At 42.4% G+C, this 11,708-nt stretch overlaps 1 protein-coding gene across 3 annotated transcripts in view; it reads left to right on the forward strand.

Annotated features, from left to right (window-relative positions):
- Positions 1-6,169, forward strand: part of DHRS7B (dehydrogenase/reductase 7B) — a 29,832-nt gene extending 23,663 nt beyond the window's left edge. For all 3 annotated transcript variants that reach the window (XM_053470693.1, XM_053470694.1, XM_053470696.1), the window contains exons 6-7: positions 3,224-3,376; positions 5,756-6,169. In XM_053470693.1, the coding sequence (XP_053326668.1) occupies positions 3,224-3,376; positions 5,756-5,961 (359 nt within the window). In that variant the 3' untranslated portion in view covers positions 5,962-6,169. The remainder of the gene's footprint in view (positions 1-3,223; positions 3,377-5,755) is intronic.
- Positions 6,170-11,708: the final 5,539 nt, after the last annotated feature.

Consider the following 11,708-nt stretch of genomic DNA (forward strand, 5'->3'; position numbering starts at 1 on the left):
ATATGTTTATGAACGGCAAATACTGTATTTGCTCGATTATAAGACAAGTTTTTTTTCCAGAGCAAATGCTCTGAAAAATATAATCAGGGTCGTCTTATAATCAGACCTCAAATAGGTCTGACTATGAGACTAAGATCCAGATCCCCCGCAGTGTTGCAGGGGACCTGGATCCTCCTGTGTCATGCCCCCCCAACAATAGCGTAGAGCTCTACACGCTGCCCGGACTATGCACCGGGGACTCGGAAAGTTTGGAGGAGGGAGGGAGTGTTAAATGGGGGCATAAGGCATTTCTGTAGGCAGAGTGCTCTATGAATTGCCTTTTAACCCCGTTAACCCCTTAACGACCTTTGCCGGTTCAGGACCGATATGGAAAAACGGTCACTTAATGACCTTTGACGGTCCTGAACCGTCAAAAATTTAAATAAGCTTAGAAAGTGATCAACGATCACTTTCTTCTCTTAAACGGCGTTGCTGTAATGCCTCGATGTCGAGGCATTACAGCAAGGCTGAGATCTGCATCGGGGGCCATGTCTGGCCCCTCCCCGGGGCGTCAACAGCCGCCATACATTGTATGGCGACGGACGCCTGTTTTAAAAGCGTTTAGGAGGCGATCAACGATCTCCTCCTAAACTTAAATGGTGTCGCTGGAATGCCTCGATTATTAAAAAAATAAAATAAAAAAATAAAGTTTATTATTTTGAGCAAGTGCTAAAATTTTTCAAAAATCTCAACAAAGAGTTAAAATAAAAGCACTTCAAATACCCAAGGGGTGTCTAATATATAAAAAAAAATGGCTGATGGGGTAAATTGGAGTGCCCGAGCTCAAAGATAGGGCATAGGTACAGACTGACCAAAATGGAGAAAAAAAGCGCACTTCCCAAATGTGGCATTTTAAATCTCAATAATACTGGGACACAGTCATGCTGGAATAATATGCCTTTTAACCCCTTAAATGCCAGAGTGGCATATAGGGGTCAAAAGGCATATCATGGGGCACAGTGGCATAGGGGGTATAGGGCATTTCTGGGGCAGAGTGGCAAGCCTGGGGGCAGATGTGCATAACTGGGGGGGCAGGTTGAAAAAAAAAAAAAAAGGAAATGAAAACAAAATATTTTTCTCAATCATAGCTTTTTTTTTAAAAAAAAATTGTTCACAGTTTACATGAATTAACATTTACTGGTAAAACTTTTTTCCTATAGGGTCATCTTATATTCAGGCTTTTTTTCATAAATTAATATTCAGATTTTGGGGGGTCGTCTTATAATCAAGCAAATACGGTAGGTCAAGTCAAGGTGTGCAACTGGGGTCCTTTTGATACAAGCAGGGTTTTATCACCAATTGCTGCCAAATTTTGAGGGAGTTTTTTGCATATGTTGCTTTAGATTTCAGATTAGATTTTATATAGAATATGTGCAACTGTAGAAAAAAAACCACACCAAATTGTGTGTTCACCAACATCCCCCAATTCCAACAAGGCCTCACATGCATGGTTCATGCGTTTTTTGAGGAAGCTATGAGGGCAAAATATGTGCATTTCAGTTTTCAAACTTGGAATTTTCAGAAATTGGTTTGCTGGGCCCATATCCCATTTTGGGCATTTTAGAAACCTCCCCAATTCAAATTAACCCCATAAAAGTATATGATTTTGAACAGTAGGCATGTCAAGGTTTTTCTAGGGTAATGTTCACACTTTTCAGGCAGCAATTTCTTCATCGATGTCTGCGAAAAATCACAGGAAATTTATTTTATTGTGTTTTTTACACATATATTTCAATGTTGCATTGAATTTCTTGCACAGCATATGTGCTATAGTGGACAGAAACACCAAATTTTGTTCACCAACATCCCCTGGTTCCCACAAGGCTTCACATGCAAGTTTTGGGGAATCTATGAGGCCAAAACTGGAACATGGTAACTGAATTGACCCTTAATAGGAAATTGTAAAATTAGCCAAGAAGTGAAAACCTATCCAACAACATTAACACTATGCTTGGGGAAAAGATTGTATATAAACAAAAGAAAAAATAAAATTATTTCTTGTAACTGGCAACTGTATGATATTCCTTAAAACAGTTGAAAATGCACAGACTGGGCTTACCAGAGCAATCGGGAAAGTAAAATATTGTGTCCTTCCTTTGACCTTTGGCAGAACACACCCTGCACTGTTTGTGTTTTAGATATTTTTGAAGTTGGAGGGAATTTGAAAAGAAAATGTGCTACCTGAATTACTGCAGTATTCCCTGGAGTCACTGAAGGGCCTTGTTCATCTTGAGCCAAGATTTCCCTAAGTAACTTAAGTTGAAAAGATAGAAATGTAGCTTTTTAGCAGGGTTTATTTAAAAAAAACATTAAGAAGGCATTTTGAGTTTTAAATCTGCATTAAAATAATTGCTACCTTCTTATACCATGTATTCGTTTTTCTCGTAACGAGGTATGGCTACAATAGTTGATCAGCCTAATCAACTCCCCCATATGCCTATTGTAGACCTTGATGCAGGTCGGCTTTCTATGGACCTGTGCTTTGCCCCAGACAGCAACAGGAACGGTGGCATTGTTGTGAATTAACATGCACGCATCCTTCCTGTACCTGTATTTTACAGCCAAAAGTTCTTGGGCAACCAGCTTAGCATCTTTCCCCTCATACACCCGGAAGGAAAGTGTCTAGCCACCACTCCTTTCACACAATTTGTAAAATGTAACCCCATACCGGGAGCGTTTAGAGGGAATGTATTGCTTGAACCCTAACTGGCCATTACATTTCATTAGGGACTCATCAATACAAATTTCTCGCTGGGGAGGTATAAAATGCAGCAAATTTGGTTTGGAAGTGAGTAATAAGGGGGTGAATTTGAAAAAGCCGGTCATATTTGGGGCCGTCTTTGGGAAGGCTTTGGGTATTGTCATTGAAGTGTAAAAAGTAGAGGAGGCACTCATACCTTCCCCTCTTCGTCTTAGTGAAAATTCGGGTGGAGATAGTGGGGTCTGTGCTGGAGCTATTATGGGGATAATAAAAAAAAAAAAAAAAAAAAAAAGCTTCCACACCAAGCTCATCCAACCATGTCTTTATGGACCTTGATTTGTGCACTGGGACACAGTCATGCTGGAATAGAAAAGTGACTTCCCCAAACTGTGCCAGTTAATTTCAATATGAAAAAACATGGTTTTTTTCTGTTGCATTCAATTGTTAGTGATAAATTTAATAGCTAAAACATTTTTTTTCCAGATGCAGCCTCTAAACATGCTACACAGGCATTTTTTGACTGTCTGAGAGCAGAATTGGCTGCAAATAATATCCATGTTACAGTAATAAACCCAGGATACATCCAAACCAATCTATCTGTAAATGCAGTCACTGATGATGGATCCAAATATGGAGGTGGGTAAACGTTAAAAGCAGTTTCAGTAAGCAATAACATTCAAAATAGCATGGATTGTCTGGCGAGTGGTGTGTTTTTTACCTCTCCTGTTCTGTCTTAGATGTCCCAAGTCTCTCAGAAATACGGTTGTTTTTCCTGACGCACGTTCGAATATCCCTGATACATGCTCTCTTTCAAGTCTCCCTACCTTTTCAGCAGACCGTATACTCTGCTTCTTTATTTGCCTCTTGTTCTTCTGTCTTCTTCCTTCCTCACACTTATCTCTGGTATCAACTGTGTTAACCAGGCCTCTTGGAGAAGCCATAATAATGCAGATGGATTCGCGGAGAAAGAGAGGTCCCGAACCGCTTCACTTTCTTAGTGAATCTGTCTGTAGTATTCTGGCCTCTTGGAGTGCATCCCAAAAAAGGAGGAGCCGCTGCATGCACCAAGGGGGCAGCCCTTCTTCCAAACAGGGTGTGCATGGAGGCTCTGCTCTTTTGAGGAAGAGCTCTGGGAGACATGGTTAACGAAGCTGATACCAGTGGACGAAGAAAGCTCACAAAAGAACATAAAAGAGGCAAGTGAAGAAACAAAGCTGCGGGAAAGAAGACAGGGAAGGGGTTGGTGGGGACAGTAGAGAGAAATAGAGAGAGAGAGTGCGAGTAAGAGTGTGGATGAGAAAATACTGTATAACAGTTCTATAGAAGACTATAAGGGTGCAGCCTATAATCAATATGGTAAATTTTAAGACTCAGTATATATTATATGGTAAATACTTCTCTATAGATAGAACTGCTACTACTACGACTTATTTGAATGGATTAAGGAGTGGCTGAGTGACAGACTACAGAGGGTTGTATCAATGGCGTATATTCAGAACAAGGTCTTGTTACCAGTGGGATACCTCAGGGATCTGTACTTGGACCCATTCTCTTTAATATTTTTATTAGTGATATTGCAGATGGTCTTGATGGAAATGTATGTTTATTTGCTGACGACACAACAGGGTTGATGTTCCTGGAGGAAGAAGCCAAATGGCAAATGATCTAGGTAAACTGGAAAAATGGTCAGAGCTGTGGCAATTGGCATTTAATGTACATAAATGCAAAGTAATGCACCTGGGGCATAAAAACCCAAGGGCAGAGTATAGAATATTTGATACTGTCCTAACCTCAAAGTGTGAGGAAAGCGATTTAGGGGTAATTATTTCTGAGGATTTAAAGGTAGGCAGACAATGCAGTAGAGCGGCAGGTAATGCTAGCAGAATGCTTGGTTGTATAGCAAGAGGTATTAGCAGTAGAAAGAGGGAAGTGCTCATGCCGTTGTACAGATCACTGATGAGACCTCACTTGGAGTATTGTGTACAGTACTGGAGACCGTATCTCCAGAAGGATATAGAAATGTTGGAGAAGGGCTACTAAAATGGTTTATGGATTACAAGATAATCCTTACCAGGGCAGGTTAAAGGATCTTAACCTATATAGCCTGGAAAAAAGATGTGACAGGGGGGATATGATAGAAACATTTAAATACTTAAGGGGAATCAACAAGGTAAATGAAGATAGTTTATTTAAAAAGGAGAAATACTACCACAAGAGGACACAACCATAAACTAGAGGGGCAAAGGTTTAATGGTAACATCAGAAAATATTACTTTATAGCCTCTCAGCAGAAGTGGTAGATGTTAATACAGTAAAGACATTTAAGCAAGGCACAAGGCCAAGCTAGATATAGGATAGGGGCAAGTACTAAAGGAAAGTACTCAGAGGTTGGGCAGACTGGATGGGCCTACTGGTTCTTATCTGCCGTTGCTTTCTATGTTAACATCCATATTTAGACCCTTCAGGACCAATGTTTTTTTCCTACTTTAATGTCTGGAGCAATTCTGCATTTCCCCTTTTTCATGTTTGCTGTACCCACTCAAATTAGATATAACTGTTTTTTTTTTTGTCGTGGCCATCTTATAAAACTGTAAGTGTATATAAAATAGAAAAAACAGTTTTTTGCATTTAGAATTTCTTCTACACTCCTGACCAATGACCAGAGATCCCAGCAGGGTCAGAACGGACCCTCCAGGTTCTATACTCCTATGGGCTTCTTCCAGATGTCAGCATTGACACCCGCTGGAAGTCATGTAATCAGACATTGGAATGGTAATAGTGTACTAGCAAATCTGGGTCCTGCTGACATTGTGCTCTCTCTGCCACTGCAAAAATCCTTGACATACTAATATGCCCTAAAAATTATCCTGACACACTTTTTGTGGACATATTAGTATGTCGATAGGGATGTCAATGTGTTAAATATGAATCTCTACCGGAATATATTTTTTTTCCATAGTTACAGCTTAAGACTTTGGAAATTGCTGGTACAAACATCTTTATCTCACTGTTTAGTTATGGATAAGAACACAGCTAACGGGAGATCAGCTGAAGATGTGGCACAAATTGTTCTGAGAGCTGTGGGAGAGAGAAAAAAGGAGGTCCTGGTAGCTGGAGTGGTACCCACACTGGCTGTGTACTTAAGGACTCTTGCCCCTAAAATATTCTTTACTATTATGGCAGCAAGAGCAAAGAAGGAAAGAAAAATGAAGGAAATGTGAACCTAGTGCAAACATCTGTGCTCTGTAAAGCAAGTGGAAGGCTGAAAAAAATAACCTTACTATAATGTACTGTGTCATGAGAAACCCATAAAAAACTCGGCAAACAACGTTCTAGACGTTTGGTGATCAGCAAATGCTTTATTATCCATTGTACAGCGCAGCAAAATCTGTTGTCACTACTTAAATGAATAAAAGCTAATTGTAGTAATACACTGTTTGTATTTCATAAAATAAAAAAAAGTCCTTGTAAAAATGGTGTCATTTTGAGACAAACTTCAAATTTTGAGCAGTCACTATGTAATTATCTGCTTTCTATGGAAATTGCTCTATATTTAGCACAATTGTTCACAATGTAGCACCCCCCCACACACGCGCACCAAAAAATTAATGTTGGCAAGAATATTTAACAAATTTGTAAACTGTATGTCAACTGGAAAAAAACTAGAAATCTGAGAAAAATAAATAACATAAATTAAATAAGTTTAAATAAATAATATTTACTGAACAGATATGGTACAGCATAACTCCCATCACTATATACTGAGACATTGACGTGGTAGGTGTGTGGCCCTTTAGCATGCTGCCTGTGCCACCTCTGCTTTGCATCAGGAAAAATATATTGGCCAAATGGTTCTTGCCTGCCATCATTATTTCTCTATTTTATATTTTTATATGATAGTCTGTTTACCTTAGTCACATGTTTTATCTTTGTGATGATGGATAACGTGTTCACAGGATTTCCAGTTCGGGACTTGATCATTTCTTTTTTTCCTTTGTTTTATTTATTTCCAACAACTTAGTCAACTAATACACTAGTTTGGGAAATAAGATAAATACGTGTGCATGACTGGAATGCAGTGGTACAATATGTATAAAAAGGCAACATAGTTTTTGTCATGGGAGCAGGCCTGCTAATAAAGTTACAATGAGTGGGAGGAGTCACATTGGTAACTGACAGCAGCCATGACAGACACTGCCTGTGTTTTATGTTATGTGTTGTTTCATGAATAAAGCAGTTAAAAGATCTCCTGGAGTGTATATTTCATGACATGGTGTCAGGAAGTGCTGTTTACCCTACATTTACAGTCTGCAAGTTTGCCAGCATGTCCAAGTTTCAGCCTCCTGAATCCTTTGATTTCTCCCAGCCTGCAGCATGGTCAGCATGGCATCGGAGGTTGTCCCGGTTTCTCATTGCTTCAAAATTGGATAAGGATAAGGAAGGAGGTACAGGTTAACTCACTCTTGTATGCCATGGGGAAGGATGTAGAGCCCATATATAATGCATTCATTTTCCAGGAAGGGGAAGAATATAACTTTGATATTGTCACGGACAAACCGAGTGCCCATTTTGTCCCACTGAGAAATGTAATCGATGAAAGGGCCTGTTTCTATAAACGCAGTCAGCTAGCAGGAGAGTCTGTGGAGTCCTTTGTACGCAGTTTATATGAACTGGCAGAGTACTGTGAATTTTGTCCTGCTAAGGAGGAACACATCCGTGACCGAATTGTTATTGGTATAGCTGATGCTGATGTGTCACAGAAGTTGCAGCTGGAGCCTGAACTGACACTAGATGTGGCACAGAATGGCACACCAAAGAGAGTTGGTAAAAGCACAGAATGTGACCATGAGGTCTGAATGCATGGTGAATGAAATGCAGACTACGACACGTTCTATTAAAGAGAGGCAGTAGGCTGCAGACTGCAGAAGGACTGAAATCACGCTGCTCTCGCTGTAACCGCATTCATGGACCGAAAACCCACTGCCCTGCTAAGAATAAAAGATCTAGAAAATGCAATTGCATGGGTCATTTTGAAGTTACATGCAGAACAGCGATGGTAAAGGAAATTGAAGTTGGATGTGAATCTGAATGTACAGATGAACTATTCCTTGGATCAGTGTCACAGTGGCTGGACACTGATGACAGTTGGAATGTGGAACTCCCTGTGATGGGGGCAAGCATCAAATTCAAGACTGACACAGGGGCAGATATCTCTGTTATGTCTGAGAAAACCTTTAAATCGTTACCACAATGCCCCACCCTGGAAGCTAGCAGAGCATGTGTCCGCAGCCCAGGAGGACGTGTAGACTGTGTGGGCAGATTCCTCGCACACAGTGTGTATAAATCAAGGCACTTCACCTTCTTGATCTATGTCATAAGAGGTCGGTGTGGTAACAACCTCCTTAGCCGCACAGTGGCTTGTAGATTAGGCCTTGTCTCTAGAATTAATGAAATACAGAGTAACATGTTTGGAGACATAGGACTATTAAACTGTGAACTGGTACGGATTCAACTGAGACCCGATGCTGTCCCTTACAGTTTGTCTACTTCACGCAGGATACAATTTCCTATTTTGCCCAAGGTAGAGGCTGAACTGAAGCGTATGCAGACTCTAGGCATAATTGAGGTGGTGGCGGAAGCAACCGACTGGTGTGCACCCATGGTGCCGGTAACAAAGAAAAATGGAAAAATCTGAATTTGTGTGGATTTAAAACATCTGAATGCGGCAGTAAAAAGAGAATGGTATGTCTTGCCTACACTTGAGGATATTGCACCTAAGCTGGCGGGGGCACGATTTTTTTCCACACTAGATGCCTCCAGTGGATTTTGGCAGATCCCCTTAGATCCAGGTAGCCAGAAATTAACTACTTTTATCACCCCTTTCGGGCGGTTCTGCTTCCGCCGCCTCCCTTTTGGTATCTCCTCGGCTCCAGAGAACTTCCAGCGAGAGATGCGTGCTCTCTTGAAGGACCATGAAGGCGCAGTAGTTGTCATGGATGATATCCTGGTTTTATGGCTCTACAGCAGGGGAACATGATCACCGTTTGAAAAAAGTGCTACAGACTATCAGACAGTCTGGACTTAAACTGAACAAAGATAAATGTTGCTTTAAACAATCTGAATTGCGCCATTTTGGACATCTTGTAAGCAGTCAGGGCATAAGGCCCGACGCAAGCAAAGTACATACCGTCACAGAAACGAAAAGCCCTGCGACAGTGCAAGAACTTAGGCAGATTCTGGGTCTTATTAATTTTCTGGGCAAATTCTTGCCAGATCTATCAACAGTTTTGCACCCGGTGACCGAACTGTTAAAAAATGATGTTGCCTGGTACTGGGGTGAGCCCCAAGAGAAGGCTTTGGCTCAGGTGAAGAAGATGTTGGTGTCAGCACCAGTATTAAAATTCTATGAGTCTACCAGGACAACAGTGGTGAGTGCAGATGCAAGTTGTTATGGGCTTGGCGCAGCACTACTACAGGAACATGATGGGGAATTGTGTCCAGTGGCCTTCTGTTCAGGTACCCTAACAGATACTGAAAAGCGGTACGCCCAAATTGAGAGTGTCTGGCGGGTGTGTGGGCCTGCGAGCGATTTCAACGATATCTAGTGGGCCTAGATTTCTTCAGCCTGGAAACAGATCATAAGCCCCTGGTGCCTCTGATTAACTCATTTGATCTGGATAAGGCCCCACTTCGCTGCCAACGGCGGCTAATGCGCCTTCTGAGGTTCAGTGTCAAAGCCATACATGTTCCTGGGAAGAGGATGGTGGTAGCTGACACTCTGTCAAGACTTCCCTTGGAAGACAGTGACTCCTCTGACTCCGACAATGAGGTCCAAATGTTTGTGGACTCTGTTATGTCTTCACGTCCAGTCTCAGAAGCAAGACTAGAGAAAATCAAACAAGAAACTTTGCAGGATGCTGATCTCCAGGATGTTATCTGGTTTATTCGGGAGGGTTGGCCAAGCTGCCGATCCGCCTGTGTGTCCCTAAGCAGGTACTATACTAAGAGGGCTCACCTTTCTGAGGTGGATGGGCTTATTCTTTTCCAGGATAGGATTGTCATCCCAACAAGCTTAAGGCGGGAGGTGCTACACCATGGCCACCAGGGCATTACAAAGTGCAAAGAAAGGGCTGTGCTATCAGTTTGGTGGCCTGACATTAACGTGGATATTGCAGAACTAATCTTGAGGTGTGCTTTCTGTCGTGATAATCGGCCTACTCAGAGGAAGAAGCCCCTAGTAACATCCCCGCTGCCTGGGGGCCCCTGGCAAAGGATTGCTGCTGACCTATGTGAGATGAGGGGTAGGAGATACCCGATTGTGGTAGATTACTACTCAAGATGCATTGAAATAGCACCTCTCACTGCAATGACTAGCCAAAGTGTCATCTCCCATCTCAAAAGCATGTTTGCCAGATGGGGCATTCCACTGGAGTTTGTGAGTGATAACGGCATGCAGTTTGCCTCTGATGAGTTAAAAAAAAAGTTCAGTGAGGAATATGATTTCCGGCACACCACGTCTAGCCCACACTACCCGCAGTCCAATGGGGCTGCTGAGAGGGCCGTCCAGACTGCTAAGCATATTCTGAAACAGCAGGATCCATACCTAGCCCTCATGGCTTATAGGGCCACACCACTGCAGGCAACTGGTACAAGTCCAGCTCACCTCATGTTGGGCCGCCACATGCGTACCACTGTCCCTCAGTGGAATCTCAGTATACCGGCAAGTGATGACCTTCCATGGGCAGTGAAGGAGAGAGATGAAAGGCTGAAGACATCTTATCAATTCTTCTACAACAGAAGACATTCAGCACGCCCTCTGTCTGAATTGTCCCCTGGCCAGAGTGTCAGGGTGAAGCTAGACCAGGAGAAAAGCTGGAAGACCCTTGCTACTGTTGTGTGTCACTCTCAAGAGCCACGTTCCTATGTAGTACAGACCAACACAGGTGCTGTGATGCGCAGGAACCGCAGCCATCTCCAAGCTATTCCAGATTTAGACTGCGGAGAACAACACTGCACAGATACTCCACCGGCTGATCGTGGACCATGCCCTGTTTCTCAACCAGAACATAGTACAGTTGTTCCAGGAGGTTCCCAGGTCTCTGCTGCCTCCAATAACATCAAGATAACTTCCTGCGGCAGAGTGGTGAAACGTCCAATCCGTTACAGGGACACAAACCGTATAATGTTTAGTTAGTACGGTAACATGAAGAATGGGCAGAATAATCCCTATGTTACTGGGGGCTAGGGTAGTCTACCCCGATGCCCAAGTCAGGAATGTTTTGTTGTTTAGTTTAAAATATATGCACATTGCCTATCTCCCTGTTGATGGTACTTTTTATACCTTTATGTATTGCTGGTGTTTGTTCTTATTTCTTTGAGGAAGAGGTCATTGGGAGCAGGCCTGCTAATAAAGTTACAATGAGTGGGAGGAGTCACATTGGTAACTGACTCGAGAGACAGAGTAACGTACGAAATTTTCCTTGATACCTCGGAAATTTCAGTTCCTGTAGTCCGTAGGCAGCACAGTATGGGTTAAGTTCCGTTCCCAGGAGAGTCCAATTAGCATAATTAATGAACAACCTATTTAAGGCCCCAAGAACAGACATACACTGAGTTCGTATGCAGCAAAGAAAAATTTATTGGGTGGGATCCCTGTGCTGCCTACGGACTACAGGAACTGAAATTTCCGAGGTAAGCAAGGAAAATTTTGTACGTTCCTGGTCGTCCTACGGCAGCACAGTATGGGATCTAAGTAGCAGAACTTAAAGGGAGGGTCATTAGTAATCTCTCACCTTTTCGAGCACTTTTTTGCCTAAGGCTGAGCTCTGAGACAAATCCAAACGGTAGTGTTTAGCAAAAGTAGATGGAGATTTCCATGTTGCAGCTCTACAGATCTCCTGCAAAGGCACTTGGCATGCTTCGGCCCATGAAGCGGATGTAGCTCTCATGGAGTGTGGTTTCAAACCCT

Source organism: Spea bombifrons, chromosome 7 (genome assembly GCF_027358695.1).
Source record: "Spea bombifrons isolate aSpeBom1 chromosome 7, aSpeBom1.2.pri, whole genome shotgun sequence".
NCBI lineage: Eukaryota > Metazoa > Chordata > Amphibia > Anura > Pelobatidae > Spea > Spea bombifrons.